Source organism: Chiloscyllium plagiosum, chromosome 39, assembly GCF_004010195.1.
Source record: "Chiloscyllium plagiosum isolate BGI_BamShark_2017 chromosome 39, ASM401019v2, whole genome shotgun sequence".
In the NCBI taxonomy this organism is placed as follows: Eukaryota; Metazoa; Chordata; class Chondrichthyes; order Orectolobiformes; family Hemiscylliidae; genus Chiloscyllium; species Chiloscyllium plagiosum.
Genome location: NC_057748.1, coordinates 819030 through 839922, shown reverse-complemented (window position 1 = coordinate 839922; position 20893 = coordinate 819030). Strand labels below are relative to the sequence as shown.

The 20893-nt window shown below is 42.8% G+C and overlaps 1 protein-coding gene across 11 annotated transcripts in view; it reads right to left on the bottom strand.

Moving 5' to 3' along the window:
• LOC122542077 (RNA binding protein fox-1 homolog 2-like) overlaps nucleotides 1–20893 on the bottom strand; it is a 262538-nt gene that overhangs the window by 113073 nt on the left and 128572 nt on the right. The window contains exon 1 of one of the 11 annotated variants that reach the window (XM_043679403.1): nucleotides 9913–10058. The exons of the other annotated variants lie outside the window; for them this stretch is intronic. Within the exon in view, the coding sequence (XP_043535338.1) occupies nucleotides 9913–9939 (27 nt within the window). The 5' untranslated portion in view covers nucleotides 9940–10058. Of the gene's footprint in view, nucleotides 1–9912; nucleotides 10059–20893 lie in introns of those variants that run through there. 11 annotated transcript variants of the gene reach the window in all.

Sequence of the window (20893 nt, the reverse complement as noted above, 5' to 3'; positions counted from 1 at the left end):
TCATGACAAGATCAGCAGTCCTATGTTCAGTTACTAATTTTCTTGGGAGGCTTGTAAATAAACAGAATGCATAATTTGCCATATTATTAACAACATATCATTTCAATGTTTCATATTAATTGCATTTCAATACCTATCTTTTTGTTGTCTCATATCAATTAGAAGGTTTTGTTCACGTGCCAGCCATAATCTCGACTAACCCTATAGTATGGGAGGATGCCACATTGTCAAGGTTGCTGTCCTTTAACAAGGTCATTAGAAGGCTCCATATAGCTGTTCCAGTTGCTCAGGTAAATCCTGAAAATCATTTATGGAAATCAATAATGACTATGTAACCATTATTGATTGTCAGAAAAACCCATCACATTTACAAATATCGTTGAGGGAAGGAAATCTGCCAACCTCATCTGGTCTGGCCTATTAATGATTCCAGGCCGATGGCAATGTGGTTGACTGCCCCCTGAAATGGCTTAGCAAGCCACTCAGTTGTATCAATTGCTGCAAAGTCTCAAGAAAAAAATGAATGGATGAACAAATAAATAATTTAGTTGTTGCGTATGTCTAGGAAGACAGTGGAAAGTGTTGTCACCATAATCTGGTGCCATTTTGAGCTACAAAAAATAAGTTACTTGAATAGTTACTTTAATCTTTTGTTCAAATTGGGGTCTTAAGGCTCCACAGCTTCTGCAAAGTCTCTGCAAAGCGTTTAAGGAGTCCCCACTCTGGGTACTGCAAAGGAAAGACTGATGACTCAGGAGAGTCAATAAAGTGTGGCACTGGAAAAAGCACAGGAGGTCAGGCAGCATCTGAGGAGCAGGAGAGTTGACATTGTTTTGGGCAGGACCCTTCAAACAGTTCTGACCTGCTGTGCTTTTTTCCAGTGCCACACTTTATCAACTCTGACTTGCCAGCAACTGTAGTCCTCACATATCTCCTAAGTGCCCCAAGAGACCCCAACTCCGCTGCTCCTGCTACCGCCACCTCCTCACTGACACCACCAAGAATCCCTGTTCTGGGCCCACCACCACCAGAAGTTCCCACACTGGGCATCAACACCACCACAGCTGATGCCACACCAAGAGTCCAGGCTCTAGGCCTTCTGTTGCCGAGAGTCCCAATCCACGCTACCAATGCTGCAGCCACTACACTGCTTGTATCAAAAATGAAAAGAAAACACAAAAGGTGAAAAGAGGAGAGAGAAAAGGATGCCGTTGGCCTGAAGTGGACAAGCTCAGGAGCCCAAACACCACATCTTGTGTCAGCGCCACCAAATTCAACTGGACAGAAACTTGGCATCGACCTAGGCACCAGAAACAACATTGCAATAACAGCCCTGTCAACCCTGCAAAGTCTTCTTCCGAACATCTGGGGCCTAGTACCAAAATCAGGAAAGCCGTCTCACAGATTAGTCAAGCAATAGCCTACATCGTCATACTCAGAATTGTACCTTATAGACAATGCCCCAGATACCACCATCACCTTCCCTGGATATGTCCCATCCCAACATCAGGACAGGTCCAGCAGAGATGGCAGAACGGTGGTATACCATCAAGAGCGAACTACCCTGGGAATTTTCAACATTGACTGTGGACCCCATGAAGTCTCATGGCTTCAGGTTAAACATGGGCAAGGAAACCTGCTGCTGATTACCACCTACTGTCCTCCCTCAGCTGGTGAATCAGTATTCTTCCATGTTGAGCAACACTTGGAGGAAGCACTGACGGTGGCAAGAGTGCAAAATGCACTCTGGGTGGGGGACTTCAATGTCCACCATCAAGAATAATTCAACAGCAGCACTACTGATCAAGCTAGTCAGGTCCTAAAGAACACAGCTGCTAGACTGGGTCTGTGGCAGGTGGTGAGGGAACCAATAAGAGGGAAATATATATGCAACCTCATCCTTACCAATCTGCTGCCTGCAGACGCATCTGCCCATAACAGTGTCAGAATGCGTGAAGCCTTCACTCTCCTTGTGTGGTACCATCACCGTGCTAAATGGGACAAACTTTGAACAGACCTAGCAACTCAAGGCTGGGCATCCATGTGACGCTGTGGGCTACCAACAGAAGTGTACTCCAACACAATCTGCAATATGATGTCTCAATATATCCCCCAATCAAACGTTACCATCAAGCCAAGGTAATGACCCTGGTTCAATGAAGAGTGCAGGAGGGTATGTCACAATCAGCAATAGGGCACACCTTAAAAAAAAAGATAAGAACAGAAGTACGTAAGAACCAGGAGCTGGAGGAGGCCATTTGGCCCTTTGAAGCTGCTATGCTATAATAAGATCATGGCTGATCCTTCTCATGGACTCAGCTCCATTTACCCGCCTGCTCATCATAACCCTTAACTCCTTTATTGTTCAAAACTGGTGTTGTTAACCTGGTGAAGCTACCAAACAGAACTAGTTGCATGTCCAACAGCAAAAGCAGCAAGTGACAGACAGACCTAACTTCTGCAGTCTTGCCACATCCAGTTGTGCTCCAGAACACACCACTCCCTTAGACAACCCCTCCAGTACATGTACAACACTGACATCTATCCAACAATGTGGAAAATTGCTCAGGTATGTCCTGGACACAAAAAAGCAGGACAAACTCAACCTGACCAACTACTGCGCCATCTGTGTACTCTCAATCAGTAGAAAAATAACAGAAGGTGCCATCAACAGTACTATCAACTAACAGCACTTGGTCTGCGATGACCTACTCACTGACACCCAGTTTGAGTTCCATCAGGGCCACTCAGCTACTAATATCGTTACAGCCTTGTTTGAAACATGGGGAAAAGCACTAACACATTTGACCAATTGGGGTATCAAGGTGTTCTAGAAAAACTGGAATCAATGGGAATGAGGGAAAGAATCCTGTATTGGTTGGAGTCATAGATGTCACATAGATAGATACTTGTGGTTACTGGAGGCGGAGGGCAGCCTTCTCTGTAATAATTCTCACTGTAGCGTCCTGAACCCAACCATTTTCAGTTGCTTCAATAACCATCATAACGTCAGATGTAGGGGTGTTTGCTGAAGATTGAACAATGTTCAGCACTATTCAACCTTGAGAAGGACTCTCTCAGAAGGAATCCATGCTCAAATGTAACAAGATCCTGACAATATCCAGGCTTGGACTGAAAAGTGGCAGGCAATGACAATGACAATCTCCAATAAAAGATAATCTAATCACTGTCCCTTGACATTCAATGGTGTTACCATCACTAGATCCCCACTAACGACATCCTCCAGGTTACCATTGAGCAGAAACTCATCTGGACTCGCCTCATAATAACAGTAGCTACAATAGCAGGTCAGACAAAGGAGTACTGCAACAAGTACTCCTGACAGCCTTGAAGAGTGTGATGCTGGAAAAGCACAGCCAGTCAGGCAGCATCTGAGGAGCAGGAGAGTCAACGCTCTGAGCATAAGCTCTTCATCAGAAATGAGGGGGTGGCCCAAGAATACAGAGATAAATGAGAGGGGGTGGGACTCAGGGGAAGGTAGCTGAGAATGTGATAGGTGGATGGAGATGGGGGTGAAGGTGATAGGTCAGAGAGGAGGGTGGAGCAGATAGGTGGGAAGGAAGATGGACAGGTAGGATAGTGCCGAGTGGGAAGGTTGGATCTGGGATAAGGTTGGATCTGGGGGAGGGCAGATCAGGAAACTGGTGAAATCCACATTGATCCCATGTGGTTGGAGGGTGTCCAGGCAGAAGATGAGGCGTTCTTCCTCCAGGCGTCAGATGGCTAGAATTTGGCGGAGGAGGCAGTCCAGGGCTTATATGTCCTTGGCAGAGGGGGAGGGGGTATTGAAGTGTTCAGCCACAGGTCGGTGGGGTTGATTGATGCATGTGTCCCAGAGATGTTCTCTGAAATGTTCTGCAATTTCGCATCCTGTCTCCCCAAAGTAAAGGAAATCACATCAAATCACATACGGTAGATGAGGTGCTTGGAGGTGCCACCGCAGAGATGTAAAACCTGTGCCCACAACTCCCCCTTCACCTCTATCCAAGGCCCCAAAAGATCCTTCCACATCTAACAGAGACTTTCCTGTACCTCCATACACCTCATCTAGTGGGTCCGTTGCTCTCAATGTGGTCTCCTCTACATTGGGGAGACAGGTCGCCACCTTGCAGAATGTTTCGCAGAAGATCTCTGGGATACATACACCAATCAACCTCACTGCCCTGTGGCCGAACACTTCAACTCCCCCTCTCTCTGTGCCAACAAATGCAAGCCCTCGGCCTCCTCCACCGCCAAGTTCTAGCCACCTTACGCCTACAGGAAGAACACCACATCTTCTGCCTTGGGACTCTCCAACCACATGCCATCAATATCAATTTCACTAGTTTCCTGATCACCCCTCTCTCCACCTTATTCCATATCCAACCCTCCAACTCCAGCACCACCCTCTTTAACTGTCCCACCTGTCCATCTTCTTTCCCACCTATCCGCTCCATCCGACCAATCACCATCAGCACCCCCCCACCACCAATTATCTCTTAGCATATCTCTGGCACCCCCCCACCACACATGCCCGATGAAAGGCTTATGCTCGAAATGTCGGCTCTACTGCTCCTCAGATGCTACCTGACTGGCTGTGCTTTTCCACTCTAAGACAAAGCAGCCCACTTAACTGGCACTACATCCATAAGCATGCACTCGCTCCATCACCAACAGTATCAATGTGTAAAGTGTACTATTTTCAATGTGCAGACTAAAAATTTACCAAAGATCTGTAGATAGCACCTTCCAAACCCATGACTACTTCCATCTCGAAGGACAGGGGCAGAAGATACATGGGAACACCACCTCCTGCAAGTTCCCCTCCAAGCCACTGACCATTGAGATTTGAAAATATATCACTGTTTCTTCAGTGTTGCTGGGTTAAAATCCTGGAATTTCCTCCCTAACAGCATTGAGAGTCTACCTACAGCACATGCAGACTGCAACTCACGACCACTTTCTCAAAGGAAAGTAGGGACCAGCAATAAGTGCTGGCCAACCAGCGACACCCATACCCCACGAATGAATAAAAGACCTCTACCACCAAAATCAGATTCATTGTTTACCCTGTATTTGCCTCATTGACATTTGTGTGATGTTGCTTCATGTATTAATTACTTACTTGCCCATGTAATACTTATAGATAAGTAAACTGATGTTTATATATAAAAAGGAATATAAACTTTTGTAGACATCAGTTAGGCAAAATGGTTTGCTCTGCTGGAAATGATATGTTGTTATCTCAGTATCGCAACACAATTAGTTTTCAACCATCTTTGGCTTCATTTTCACAATCTATATATTAGTATTTCAAAACAAGTACACTGAAATTACTGCAGCGGCACTGTATGGTTTTCCTAGGCTGGTCTTAGGCAATGACGGTTTCAAATGAACGAAGTTTGCTATTGTCAACTCCAGAGCTCCAAACAAACCCGAATGCAGTTACAATATTTTCCAGGCCCGCAAATTATTGAGTGCGCCTTGCAAAGACCTACATTGGCTGAATAAATCATGGCACAGCTAACAACTCAACAGAGTGAACTTTGCAGGGTACTCATTGTCCATCGTGTATAACAGTGGCTAAAGGTGTGCAGTGAAAAAACTAATGAAATCCACTTTATAGACAAAAATCTTAATTTTAAACAAACACTAAGAATATTCAGTTGATTGCAATTAAAGTAAGATTAGGTAAGACTTTTAAAAATCCAAAAAGCCTTGGCTGCAACAGATTTCAATTGGCTGCCCTGGTAGATAGATATTAACATGTGTACTACAAATCCACATAAACGTTAAGACCCCAGGTTCCAATTCGGTTCCAACTTGAATTAATACTGAGAGCTGGAACACAATTGACATTATTAAGGTTTGTGTAGGAAGAGAAAATAGTTGGAGTGGTGGTGGGAGGAGGAGGAAGAGGAGTGATCCAAACTTTCTAACTGGTATTCAGTATCCCTTTTTTTGGAATACTCTTACATGCAATTTGAAGGACAGGATTTATTTTGACATAGGTAGCATGCATGGTTGGAACGGATTCATTCAATATATCACTTATCTTACCTCCACTCCACCAGCAAACCAATCATGAGCTATGTTCAAGCTCTTGCGACAGATTTTCTGGCTGTATGACCATTTGCATGGGTTAGGCAGAGAGTTTTTTTGGGGGGAGAGAAGGGGGTGGATTGTGACTTATTGCCTAACATGCTTACACTGATTAGGATTTCCACCTCTTAATCTTATGTTTTTTGCAGCTCTTGAGTATACTGCTAGGAGTTGCATCAGAGTGGCTCACTAATTTCTTTTTCTTCCTTTTCTCTAAATTAGCAAGGTGGCAGATTAGGAACTCATTACTGTGCTTAGGAAACTCTTAGTACAAACAATTCTCATGTAGTCCAACAAGTCAGTATGTTAGAGCATCATGATTTGGAGATGCCGGTGTTGGACTGGGTATACTTAGAGCATCAATTGAGTGAGCCATCAGCCTTCCTGGATTATTTAATTTTAGTTCAGCACAATATCTTCATTAAAATATTTCACCAATAAACTAATTGTGTTATGATATGCAGTAAGTAGGTTACTAGTGGCAACTTTCCTGAATCTAGAGATGGTGAGAGAAACATTGTAATGCTTTGTGAAAATCTGACAATAAGAATGGTTGCACCATTCAACCCTACCATCCAATGACTCTTTCCCCTGCTACAACAAATGCCACAGCCATGCAGATTACAAGCAACTATTAACTTTAATTGTATAATTTCCAAAAATCATCCTTTACAATGAGAAGATTTTAATCATCCAACATAACCCATGCTGTTCTGGCTGCTCAAAAGTAGCAGAAATGCCTAACATTTGCTTTGAATGTAGGTATCATGTTGCTCCAGTACCAATGAAATCAGTGCTTCCCTCATTAGCAATTTCCCTTCCAATTCTTTACTCTGAAAGGCTGAATTTTGCAGAGGTTTAATAATCCAACGGCCAGTAGCGTATAAGAAGGTTCCAAACGTCCATTCCAGGTAACAGTGTTAGCAGGCTATTTCTCAGAAGGATGGCCTCCTTCTTCAAAGACTGCAATTTCCCCTCCCACACGGTTGATGATGCCCTCCAGTGCATCTCATTCACTTCCTGCACCTCTGCCCTTGAACCCCACCTCTCCAACCACAACAAGAACAGAACTCCACTGGTCCTCCCCTTCCATCTCACCAAACTCCGTATACATTGCATCATCCTTCACCATTTCTGCCACCTACAAACAGACCCCACCACCAAAGATATATTTCCCTCCCCATCCCTATCCGCTTTCTGTAAAGACCATTCCCTACGCGAATCCCTTGTCAGGTTCACACACCCCCACCAACCCACCCTCTCCTCCTGCACCTTCCCTATCACTGTAGGAATTGCAAACCCAGCGCCCACACTTCCCTCCTCACCTTTGTCCAAGGCACCAAAGAAGCCTTCCACATCCAGAGTTTTACCGGCACTTCCACACATGTCATTACTGTATCTGTTGCCCCCAATGTGGTCACCGTTACACTGGGGAGACAGGACGCCTACCTGCAGAACACTTCAAAGAACATTTCTGGGACTCTGCAGCAACCAATCCCACCACCCCATCGCCGAACACTTCAACTCCTCCTCCCATTCCACCAAGAACATGCAGGTCCTGTGCCTCCTCCATCGCCACACCCTAACCACATCACACCAGGAGGAAGAACACCTCATCTTCCACTTTGGGACCCTCCAACCACACAGCATCAAAGTGGACTTCACTAGTTTCCTCATTTCTCCTCCCCCCCCACCTTATCCCAGTTCCAATCTTCCAACTCGGCACCACCCTCTTGACCTGTCCATCTTCCTTCCCACCTATCCGCTCCACCCTTCTCTCCGACCTATCACCATTACCCCCACTTTCATCTACCTATCACAATCTCAGCTACGTTCCTCCAGCCCTACCCCCTCCCATTTATCTCTCTACCACCTCAGCTCAAGCATCATTTCTATTGGAAGGCTCTTTCCCGAAACATCAATTCTCCTGCTCCTCTGACCTGCTGTGCTTTTCCAGCATCACACTCTCGACTCTGATCTCCAGCAACTGCAGTCTTCACTTTCTCCTATTTCACAGTAGGCAGCCAAGATGGTTTTGCCCAGTCCAAGGCTGCATGCGCACACAAACAGATTTTGATCTTTCAGAGAATCAAGGGATTTGGTGAACGAGGGCGAAAGTGGAATTAATGCAGATAATCAGCCATGATCGTATTAATGGCAGAGTAAGCTCGATGGGCCCTATGGTCTACTCCTGCTCCTTTCCCTTATGTTCAATATCCAGCAAAGATGATTGAATAATAGCATGCAAGAGTAGACAATGTGATGATTTCTTTCATTTTGCCTGTCATTCTTAAGCTTGATACTTGGAAACCTCATGACAAGGAGACAACACTAAGTGTACACTGCATTTTCTGTAAGTCCACAATATTATTGGCTTCATGGTATATAATCTTTTAAAAGCTCAATGTGCTGGCCCTGAATTAAAAGTCACTGTGTTTTGCATGAAATTTAAACCAGCGACTACATTCTTCAGTTTAAACAACTGGTAACCTGATTTTAAAATGAGATATGACATGAATTACAAATAAAACTGAATAACAGCTCAACCAAAATTCGTGCTTGTGCTGATGGGATCAGAAGGAGTTCCATGAAATTTAAAAACATTTCTTGCTACAGCTAGAATTTTACTATTTTACATTACAATCCCTCTTCTGTCAAACCATGACAAAATTATATTTTTTGGTAATAGAGGCACTTTGCATCAAGATGGCTGTGTTTTGCAGCAATTGATGTTGTCTTTCATTAAAACTCTATCAGCAGACTCCTCTGAAAGTATTAGATAAAAATGTCTCCTAAATAGCATTCCCAAGACTGCAAAAAGCATCGTTTTTGCTTCTTTGTGTGATTGCTGAAATTATATAAGTTGTGTGGTGTATTTGTTGCAGAAATTGCAAGGAATGTAAGCAACAAAGCATGTCTCAAAGAGCTCAATAACTTCTTACATTTTTAACCGTAAATTGCACCAGTGTATATGCTTTTCAATACCAAGCCGATACCTTTGGTGTTTGCTAAAGATCAGAAGGGAAAGGGCCTACACCCATTTGCTCAAATATAAATCCACACTAATTGGATAGGCGTGTGAGGTCAGAAAAAAATAGCATAGAATTGCAAAAAAATCTTAAATTATTTCAACATGCTGCAATCCCTTCAATGACGACTGGCTGTTATGTGCCCAAAAAATATAAATGGGAACTGCCAACATTTAATCTTTTGACCCCGAGGAGGATCTGGGCAGTGATACTGATTCTTAATAGAAAGGTTGTTTTTGGTTTATTCAGAGCATACAACACAAAAGCTAAGGTTGCCCACATTTATTAATAACTTAAAGGATTTCTCGAAATGCACAGCATAGACTATACATTCATTAACATGAGAAGCAGATTCAGCATGCAGAGGGTTAACAATCCTGTGCTTTGTCTCAACGGCCGCAGTATACAGACAAGGAGAAAAGGTTCCTTAAATAAATAGACTGCTGAACCATCTGTGTATTTTTACTGTATCATTCAGCTTACCCTGTTAAAATGATTCTGGTTTGCTGTAAACTGATCAGAGATAGACTTAATTTTTATTTTAAAAAAGGTTTTGCTCTTTGATGTATTTTATGAGTTTTGACGGCCGAAGATATGGAAAGCAAAAGGAATGCAACCAGCCTCCCTGATAACCAGCAGTACGAACAGAGAGCTCGGCAGACAATAGAAGCAATGATTCATTCAGTACAAATACAAATTGCACAGTTCGCCCACATGGCTCAGCACACATTATCTACAAACATTTACGGACAACGGCTTCTTAAAATACTGTATGGTGTACCTGTGAAACCATCGTCTTTCTCTCCATAAACCAAGACAAGGAAATGTATATAATCCCTGTTTCAGCTCGACTTTCAGACACAGATTGGCCCCTCTCTTTCCTCTCCTGTTATCTCCCCTACAGCAACTCCCAGATCTTGGCCAGATGGCTCGTGCGGGCTCCGCCTTGCATGCCATGGGCTATTAATCACAACTAGCCACTCCCCCCACTGTCTCCTAATCCGATACCTGATCCTCACAGAAGGAAAAAGCAGCAAAGCCAGTCCCAATGTCTGCGTTCTCCCAGCACTCCCTGAGGTGAATCAAGATGGAATTTCCACATGCAGCTGATTATGCCAAGGCTAAATATTTTAGATTTTAACATGTGGAAAAATAATAAATTTGCTTTCTTCATTTGGAAAGTCAAAGATTTTCCTTCGTCAATATGTTGCAGTGACTGAAGTACCTAAAGACAATAAAACACCAGTTTGTAACATTGGAAATAATCCTAATGCCTTCTGAAATTCTTGATTCTGAGAGACTGAGTTCCTCAATTTCTCATTTAATCTTTTGATGCCTGAAACAACATATTGAACAAATAATAACTCCAAATCCAGGTTATTTAAAAGGTAACCAGGCAAAGAGAAGACCTTCAAAGTACCTTATGGCTGCCACTTATTGTATGTTGGGCAACTTCGGACTACAGTATACTTGTACTCAAATCTCACCTCCAAACCCAAATCACATTGAGGTGGAGAAGCTCTAAGGACAAAAAATGGTCTCATTTTGGCAGGAGAGGTGGTGTATGTAGGGAGTCAGAGTTTTACAAAATGAAAAAAGGGATCTTGGCGCACTGTGTTCATGTTGGTCATCAAGCATCTACCTGCTAAAGCCCCATTTGCTAAACCAAATTTGGATTAAATTTACCAAGTGCCCTGGGCCCCATGAGATCTTACATTCTTGATCAGTCTTCCACACAATACCTTATCAAAAGCTTTATCAAAATTCATGTAGAAAACATCCACTAAACTACCTTCATTTGCAGATCTAGTCAGTTCCTCAAAAAGCTCAATCAAACCTGTCAGAGGAAGTTCACTTTTGCAGTTCAGTTTTAGAATGATCACTTACTTTAGACACTGTTTTTATTTATGGCCCTTTATCAGCTGGAAAAAAAAGTCTATCCAAAATGGCAAATCACAGAAACAATGCATTCATCTGTTTCTTTTGTGGATTTCTCCTCAGCGACAACTCTTGCTACTATAGACTTCCAGAATGTCTATTGCTGTCCCAGAACAGCAGGACTGTCCTATGAAGAACGGGCCCATATCCCTCTAAAACCATTCCAATTTGTGCACTGTCCAAATGTCTTTTACATGTTGTAACTATACCTGCTCTGGATTAGAGTGGTGCTGAAAAAACACAGCAGTTCAGACAGCATCCAAAGAGCAGGAAAAGGAGCAGGTATTCCTGATGAAGGACTTTTGCCTGAAACGTTGATTTTCCTGCTCCTTGGATGCTGTCTGAACTGCTGTGCTGTTCCAGCACCACTGTAATCCAGAATCTGGTTTCCAGCATCTGCAGTCATTGTTTTTACCTAGTAACTATACCTGCCTCTACCACTTCTCCTGGCAATTCATTCCATCTACCACCACCCTCTGTGTGAAAAGGTTGCCCCTCAGATCCCTTTCAAATCTTTCCCCTCTCATCTTAAACCATTGATGTGGAGGTGCCGGTGTTGGACTGGGGTGGACAAACCTAAAAATCACACAACGCCAGATTATAGTCCAAGTTTATTTGGAAGTACAACACTCTGCAAGCTTGTACTTCCAAATAAACCTGTTGGGCTATAATCTGGTGTTGTGTGGTGTGATTTTTAACCTTAAACCTATGCACTCTGGTTTTGAACTCCCCTACCCTAGGGAAAAGGCCTTTGCTATGCACCTTATCCATACTCCTTATGATTTTATAAAGTTTATGAGCAGATGCTGCAGATCAGAAACAAAAACTGTAATTGCTGGAAAATTCAGGTCTGACAGCTGATCTCATTGGAACTTACAAAATACGTAAAAGGCTGGGTAGATGCAGGCAAGATGTTTCCCTGGTTAGGATGTCTAGAATCAGAGGACATAATTTAAAAATCAGGGGATGCCACTTTGTTCGAAGATGAGAATTTCTTTTACTCAGTGTTATAAACCTTTGGAATTCTCTATCACAAAGGGCTGTTGAAGTTCAGTCTTTGAGCATGTTTAATGTGTAGATTGATAGGTTTCTGATCATCTTTGACAGGATGGTAATGGAGATTGGGGGTGAGTAAAAGGCATGGAAATATTCAATCAATCAAGGCTGTATTGAATGGTGGGCAAATTGGACAGGCTGAATGGCTTACTCCTGCTCTCATGTTAAAGGGTTAGAGGTTATAAATTAAAAGGGCCATGAAACAAAAGATTGAGGAGTGGTAATGGCTGTAGTGAAGTGACAAAGCATTAATCCAAATTAGGTGTAAATAGCAGAATACAGTCAACTCAAAGCAAAAAACATGTTGCATACAAAGGCGGTGAGCGTATTATCAAAATGGAGGTCAGAAGTTATGGTCTGAAGTTGTTGAATTCAGAGTCCAAAAGGCTTTAAGGCACCTAAACAGAAAATGAGGATCTATTTCTCAAGCTTGCATTGGACTTTATTGGAAAACTGCAGCAGACCCAGGATAGAAACATGAGCTTAAGAGCAAGATGATATATTGAAATGGCAGGTGACTTGGGTCATGCCAATACTGCGCATTCTGTAAAGCAGCCATGCAGTCTGTATATGGTCTTTACAATGCATTGGAAATCATGCTGTAGGCAATTAATGTAGATTATGTGTCAAATATCATATTTTACATTATACTTCATCAAGGAAATTTGTAAAAATACCAATTCAAGGAGTAACCCAACATTTACACGGCATGGGAGGAGAAAGCAGATTGCCCACCAGATTCTGATTCGATATTAGTGCTGCCATTGAAAATGCACCAATTCATAACTGACAGATAAAATTTAAACAAAGCCAGGAATGTTAAACCAGGCAGACTGACTCTGATCAGTCAGGACCCAGACTAGACTGAAAGAATACAAATAATCACTGCTTCATCTGGAAGGAGCGCTTGGGACCTTGGACACTGAAAAATTAATGACATTAAAGTATGTCAGATTTCAAGGGGATGATGGCTTCCACATGGAAATAGATGAGGAAAAAGCAAGTTTCATCAATCTCAGAATAGAATCCCTACAGTGTGGAAACAGGCCCTTCAGCCCAACAAGTCCACACCAACCCATTTCCCTACCCTATTATCCTATATTCACTCCTAAACAATGAGCAATTTAGCATGGCCAATTCACCTAACTAGCACATCTTTGGATTGTGGCAGGAAACAGAGCACCCATGAGGAAACCCATGCAGACATGGGGAGAATGTGCAAACTCCACACAGATAGTGGCCCGAGGCCGAAATCGAACCCGGGTCCCTGGCAACAGTGCTAACCACTGAGCCTCCGTGCTGCCTCTTAAGTTCTTTTAATTCAAGAATTGCACTTTGTGTCTGTAAAATTGCAAATGCAATTTAACAATTTATATTTATATTGTGCTTTTAACATAATAAAACTGTACAAGGCACTTTACAAGAACAATAAAACACAAAGTAAAGAAACTGAGCCACATGTAGAGATATTAGATCGATTGACCAAAAAACTTGCCAAGGAGTTAAAGTTTATGAACATAGAACAATCCAACACAGGAACTGGTCCTTCAGCCCATGCTGTTGTGCTGAACATGTCAAATTAAACTACTCCCTTCTGCCTGCCCTTGTCCATATCCTTCCATTTCTTGTGTATTCATGTGCTTATCTAAAAGTTTCTTAAAAGCCCCTATCGTATCTGCCTCCATCATCACCCCTGGCAGCACGTTCCAGACTCCTACCGTGCTGTGTAAAAAAACTTGCCCCTCACAACTCCTTTAAACTTACCCTCCTAATCTTAAATAAATGCCACCAAGTTTTAGACATTTCAACTCTGACCATAACCTATCTGTGCATCTTATAATTTTATAGACTTCTATCAAGTCTCCACTCAGCCTCTGACGCTCTAGAGAAGTCAACCCGAGTTTTTCTAGTCTCTCCTTACAGCTAATCCAGACAGCAACCTGGTAAACCTCTTCTGCACCCTCTCCACAGCCTCTACATCCTTCCTGTAACGCAACAACCAGACTTGAAGGCAATATCGAAAATCTTATAAAGCTGCAACATGATATCCCAACTCTTGTACTCAATTCCCCGATCAACAAAGACAAGCATGCCATATGCCTTCTTTATCAGCCAATCTACTTGGGTGGCCACTTTCAGGGAGCCATGGACTTGAACCCCAAGATCCCTCTGTATATCAATACTGTTCAGGATCTTGCCATTGACTGTATACTTTTCCTTACCGTTTGATCTTCCAAAGTGCAGCACCTCACACTTACCAGGATTAAAATTCATCTACCATTTCTCCGCCCATATCTGCAACTGATCTATATCCCTCTGTATCCTTTGACAACCTTCAACACTATCCACAATTCCACCAACTTTTGTACTAAACCACCATTTATGTTTTCATCCATTTATATACATCAAAACAGCAGAGGTCCCAGTATTGATCTCTGTGGAACACCATTAGTCATAGACGTCCAGCCAGAAAAACATGCTTCCACATGCTTCTATGGGCAAGTTAATTCTGAATCCAAACGGCCAAGTCACCATGGATCCCATGCAGCTTAATCTTATGGATGAGCCTACCTTGTCGAAAGCCTTACTAAAATCCATGTCGACAACATCCACAGTCGCCTTTGTCACCTCCTCAAAAGATGTATTGAAGTTAGTAAGATATGATTGGTCCCACACAAAGCCATGCTCACTGAACCTAATTAGGCCACACTTCTCCAAATGCACATAAATCTTATCCCGAAGAATTCTCTCCAATAGGTTCCCAAACACTGATGAGAGACTCACTGATCTATAGTTTCCTGGATTATCTCTATTCCCCTTCTTGAACAAAGGAACAACACTAGCTAATTGCAAATCCTCTGGGACCTCTCCAGTGGCTAGCAAGGATACAAGGATCTTGGTCAAGGCCCCAGCAATCTCCTCTCTTGCCTCTCTCAATAACCTTTGGCAGATCCCACTGGGCCCTGGGGACTTATCCACCTTAACGCTCTTCAAGGCACCCAACACTACCAGTTTCCTGATCTCAAAATGCTGAGCACACTGAGCACAAATCTCACTACCTTCCATATCCTTTTCTTGGATGTACACTGATGCAAAGTACCCATTTAGGACACTTATGAGTGTCTTAAATGAAGGAATCAAGGTAGAGAGGCGGAAATACAGGAAAAGTAGAGCTTCAGGTTCAGGCAGCTGTATGGACCATAGATGACTCCTCTATTGAACGGAGAGAAAAACAAACTGGGGAATTACAGTCCTCTTAATTGGAATCTTTAACAAAACACTGAGCGAACACTTGAAAAATTTGAGCTGTTTTGAGAACACCAACATGGACCTGCAAAAGGGCAGGTCTAATAAACAATTAGCACGTTTGAGAAATGAATTAGAGGAGTAGAAAGGGAATGTTAATGAATAGTTTTAATGAATATCCAGATGATGTTTGAATAGGTTTCACATAAGAGACAGTTATTTAAACTTGAAACTCATGAAATTGAGGAAATTATAAACTGAGTTAGGAGATTTGTTAGGTGGAAGGAGACAGTAGGAGTAAGAGATATTTATTAAATTTTGTAGGAAGTGATTCAGTGTATCCCATTAGGATGGGTTGGGGTGACACAATAACTCATTGGTTTGCACTGCTGCATCACACAGAGATGGATCCAGATTCAATTCCAGTGTTGGGTGACTGTCAGTGTGGAGTTTGCACTTTTGCCCTGTGACTGTGGGGCTTTCTGCCAAGTGCTCTGGTTTCCTCCCACAGTCCAATGATGTGCAAGTTAGGTGGATTGGCCATGCTACATTGCCCCACCATCCTTGGATATGCAGGATAGGTGGATTAGCCATGGTAAATGCAAGGTTATTGGAATAGAATAGGGATCTGGGTCTGGATGGGATGCTTTCCAGAGGTTTCTGTGCAGATTCAATGGGTCAAATGGCCTCTTTTTTATTGTAGGGATTCTATGAAAAATTGGTTGAGTTGGCCTTTGTAGTAAGTCACACTCAGTGCTGTTAGGAAGGGATTTCCAGGATATGATCAATTAACAGTGAAGGAACGTCAATATAGTTACAAGTCAGGAGGCAAACTTGTAGGTGGTGGAGTTTCCACACATCAGCTGCCCTTGTCCTCTTAAGTGGTAGAGGTCATCTAAGCAACCTTGGTCAGTCTTTGCAGTGGAGCTTGCAGGTGGTACGCATTGCTGAAATTCCTCATGTAGGAGTACATTATGCTCCCTCGGCACTCTCAAGGTTTGTTTCATTTTATTCATTCATGAGATACGGGGGTCATTGGCTAAGCCAGCATTGATTGCTCATCCCTAATTGCCTGAGGGCAGTTCAGAGTCAATCACATTGCTGAGAGTCTGGAGTCACACGTAGAAAGACTGAGTAAGGACAGCAGCTTCTCTTCCGCGAAGCACCGGATAGGTTTTTCTCCAATAATTGACAATGGCTTCATGTCATCATTAGACTCTTTAATTCCAGACTTTTACTGAATTCAAATTCCCCCAAGTGTTCATTTTGCAGCACCGTGGAGTCCGTGGTCATTACAAATATTTGGTGTTGGCATTTGCATCCCCTTTTCAGATACCTTACGAACCTTTTTATTTTTGTTTGCACTTTAGCCCCACATTCCTGATCTTTGGGCACCTAGTGCTGAGGGGAGTGTGCAGGTCAGAGGATCTCCTCGTGGGTCTGCTCCTGAGCCTGGCCTTACTGGCTATAAACAGGTCCAAGCAGCGGGCTGTGGAGGGGGGCATTGCAACCGACTACCTGCTCCTCTACCGCGATTACGTTTGAGCTCTGGTGTCCCTGGAGAGGGAGCACGTAGTGTCCACCACTGCTTTTGATGCCTTTAGAGAGACTTGGGCACAGTTCGGGAGGGGGGAAAGAGGGGTATTTCTCCATCTAACTGCATTTTGATTTGATCTCCACTTTCCCCTTCGCTGTTTTTCACATAGACATTGCTAGCTCCAAGCTTTCTTTGTTACTGGTTCCCAGGTCACATGGGTGTTTTCCATGGTGATAGGTATGTTGAATAAAATTATTCTGCACCTTGTGGTTTTTAACTGATTACTATACTTACACTAGTGCAAAGGAAAGAAAAATTGAGTTCAAATTCCACCATCTGCCATGACAAGATTCAAACCCAGGGTCCCCAGAATGTTAGCTTGGTCTCTGGATTAATAATCTAGTGATAACATCACTAGGCCATCGCTTCTTCCAAGCAGTGTTCAATGTGGAGGAGTATTTGGGATGGGCAGAAGTCTGAAATCAGTAGATTTCCTCGCTCCTGATCTGATGCCACGAGACTTCATGGGATCTGCAGTTAATGTCAAGAGCTCCCAGGATAATTCCCTCCCGAATACAGACCACTGCATCTCCACCTTTGTTGGTCTAGCCTGCTGATGGGACATATCCAGAGATAGTTATGACGCTGTCTGGACATTATCTGTAAGGTAGAGAGCCATCAAGGTCTACATCACAGAAAAAGGCTCTTTTGCCCATTGAGTCTGCATGGTCAAAAACAAGCATCAAACTATTGTTATCTTATTTTCCAGCACTCCGCCCATAACCTGGTATGCCTCATCACAAATATACATCCATACACTTCTTAAATGTTATAAGCGTTTCTGCTTCTATCAGGCAGAGAACCAGATTCCCACCATTCTCTAATTGAACAAAATTTTTCCTCACCTCCCCTCTAAACATATGCCCCAGTCATTAATCCCTCTACAAAGGGGATAAGCTTCTTCCTTTCCACACTGTCTCTGCCCCTCATAATTTTATAGCCCTTAGTCATGTATCCCCTCAGTCTCCTGTATTCCAAGGAAAACAACCCAGTCTATTCTAACTCTCCTCATAATTAAAATTCTCCAGCCTAGGCAACACTTCGCTAAATCTCCAGTGTAATCACATCTATCCTATAATGGGCATTCTGAAATTGTACATAATACTTCAGCTGTGGCCTAACCAACTTTGCATACAGTTCTAGCATATACACCCTCTTCTTAAACTAAGCCTCAGCTAATAAAGACAAATATTCCGTCTGCCTTCTTAACCATTTTATCAACTTGCTCTGCTACCTTAAAAGGCTGGACATGTACACCAAAGTCCCTCTGTTCTGAGGACCCGACTGCTCATCATGTATTCCTTTGCCCTGTTTGTCCTTCCCAACTGCATTACCTCACAGATATCAAGAATAATGTCATGATTATGTGAGTATGACTACATTAGGCTGCTGTTTGACTAATCAGTGATACAGCTCCCCCAATTTTCACATTTCTTCTCAGATGCTGGAGACGGTGACTATGCAGGGGTGACAGGGCTGTTTGCACCATTGTTTTCTCTGGTGCTTAGACCAGTACCAGGTGGTCCATCCAGTTTGTTTTTCCCTGTTTTGAGATTTTATTTTAACAGTCAGATACAACAGAATGGCCTGTTGCCCATTTCAGAAAACAGTTAGGGGTCAACCAGAGAAGCTGAGAGCTTTGTTCACGTTATTCATTAAACATGACTGATTTATCTGTCCATTTGAGTATTTCAGCCTTAGTGTAATAAACATCTGTTGTAGACCATGTATCATTTCTCTGAATACTAATTATTGTCCAACTACTGTCAAATTCTTTTGTGTATTTTCCTAACACACTATGAGCCAACTTAACCCTCATGATTTCATAAGTTCCTTCAAATTGATGACTCCAGTTTCAGAATAAACTACTGCATTCAAACCTAATGTAAAATTCCTTTATATTATGGTCACTATTTCCCAAAGTCCCCTTGAGAGCAAGGTTATTAATTAGCCCTCCGCCATTAGACAACATTAAATGCAAAACAGCCAATCCCTAATTGTTAAAAATCACACAACACCAGTTTATAGTCCAACAGGTTTAATTGGAAGCACACTAGCTTTCGGAGCGACGCTCCTTCATCAGGTGATCAAGTGTACATAGAGGAGCCAATCCCTAATTGGCTCCTCTATGTACACTTGCAGAAACTGATCTTTTCTGGATGTCAGCTGCATTCCTGACACAAAGGCCTAGCTCATTGAGTAAATGAGGATCCAGTTTCAGCCAGTTCAAAATGCGGCTGCATTTTCAATACACGCCTTGAAAATAAGCCTGCTCAAAATTTGCAACTACAGAATTTAAAACACCCATTTTAAGCAAGCTGAAAATTACAATTAGGCCTACATACATTGAAAATTTAGACAGTTCACCAGCAAATGCATACAACACAATCCAAGCAATGGACTATAATGTGGGAAAAGGTGAAGTTATCCACTTTGGGAAGAAGAATAGAAGAGCTGAACATTAGTTAAATGGGGAAATACCGCAGAAAGCTGCAGTAAAGGGACACTTCAGGGACTTCACGCATGAATGACAAAAAGCTACTATACAATTTCAGTGGAACGTAGGGAAGGAAAAATGGAACAAAAGCCCTTTGCTTAAAGAGAATGGAGGATAAAAATCGAGAGAAATAACCCTAAAGAACTACAGATGCTGGAAAATAGAAACAAAATCAAATAACTGGAAAAACTCAGGAGGTCGGGCAGCATCTGTGGTCAGAAAATAGAACAACAAAGAAAATTACAGCACAAGAACAGGCCCTTTGGCCCTCCAAGCCTGTGCCAATCCAGATCCTCTTTCTAAACCTGTCACCTACTTTCCAAGCATCTGGGTCCCCTTGATACCTACCCATTCATGCATCTGTCTAGATATATCTTAAAAGATACTAGCGTGCCTGCCTCTACCACATTCACTGGCAAAGTGTTCCAGGCACTTACCCCCCTCTGCATAAAGAACTTTCCATGTATATATCCCCTAAACGTTTCCCCTCTCACCTTGAAATTGTGACCCCTAGTAATTGAGCCCCCCACTCTGGGATAAAACTTCTCGCTATCCACTCTGCCTATACCTCTCATCATTTTGTAGACCTCAATCAGGTCTCCCATCAACCTCGTCTTTCTAATGAAAACAATCCTAATTTATTCAACCCCTCTTCATAGCTAGCACCCTCCATACCAGGCAACATCCCAGTGGATCTCGTCTGCAGCCTCTCCAAAGCATCCACATCCTTCTGGTAACTTGGTGACCAGATCTGTACACAGTATTCCAAAAGTGGCCAAACCAAAGTTCTATACTTGATTTTCCAACTCTTGTACTCGATACCCCGTCCGATGAAGAAAAGCATGCCGTATGCGTTCTTGACATTATTTTATTGACTTGCAATGCCACCTTCAGAGTACAATGGACCTGAACACACACATCCCTGTGTACATCAATTTTCCCCAGGGCTTTTCCATTTACTGTATAGCTTACTCTTGAATTGGATCTTCCAAAATGCCTCACCTCACATTTAGATAGGAGTCATAGATATACAGCACGGAAACAGACCCTTCGGTCCAATCTGTCCATGCCGACCAGATATCCCAACCCAATTTAGTCCCATCTGCCAGCACCCGGCCCATATCCCTCCAAACCCTTCCTATTCATATACCCATCTAAATGCCTTTTAAATGTTGCAATTGTACCAACCTCCACCACTTCCTCTGGCAGCTCATTCCATACACGTACCACCCTGTGTGTGAAAAAGTTGCCCCTTAGGTCTCTTTTATATCTTTCCCCTCTCACCCTAAACCTTTGCCCTCTAGTTCTGGACTCCCCGAACCCAGGGAAAAGACTTTGTCTATTCACCCTATCCATGCCCCTCATGATTTTGTAAATGTCTATAAGGTCACCTCTCAGCCTCCGACACTCCAGGGAAAACAGCCCCAG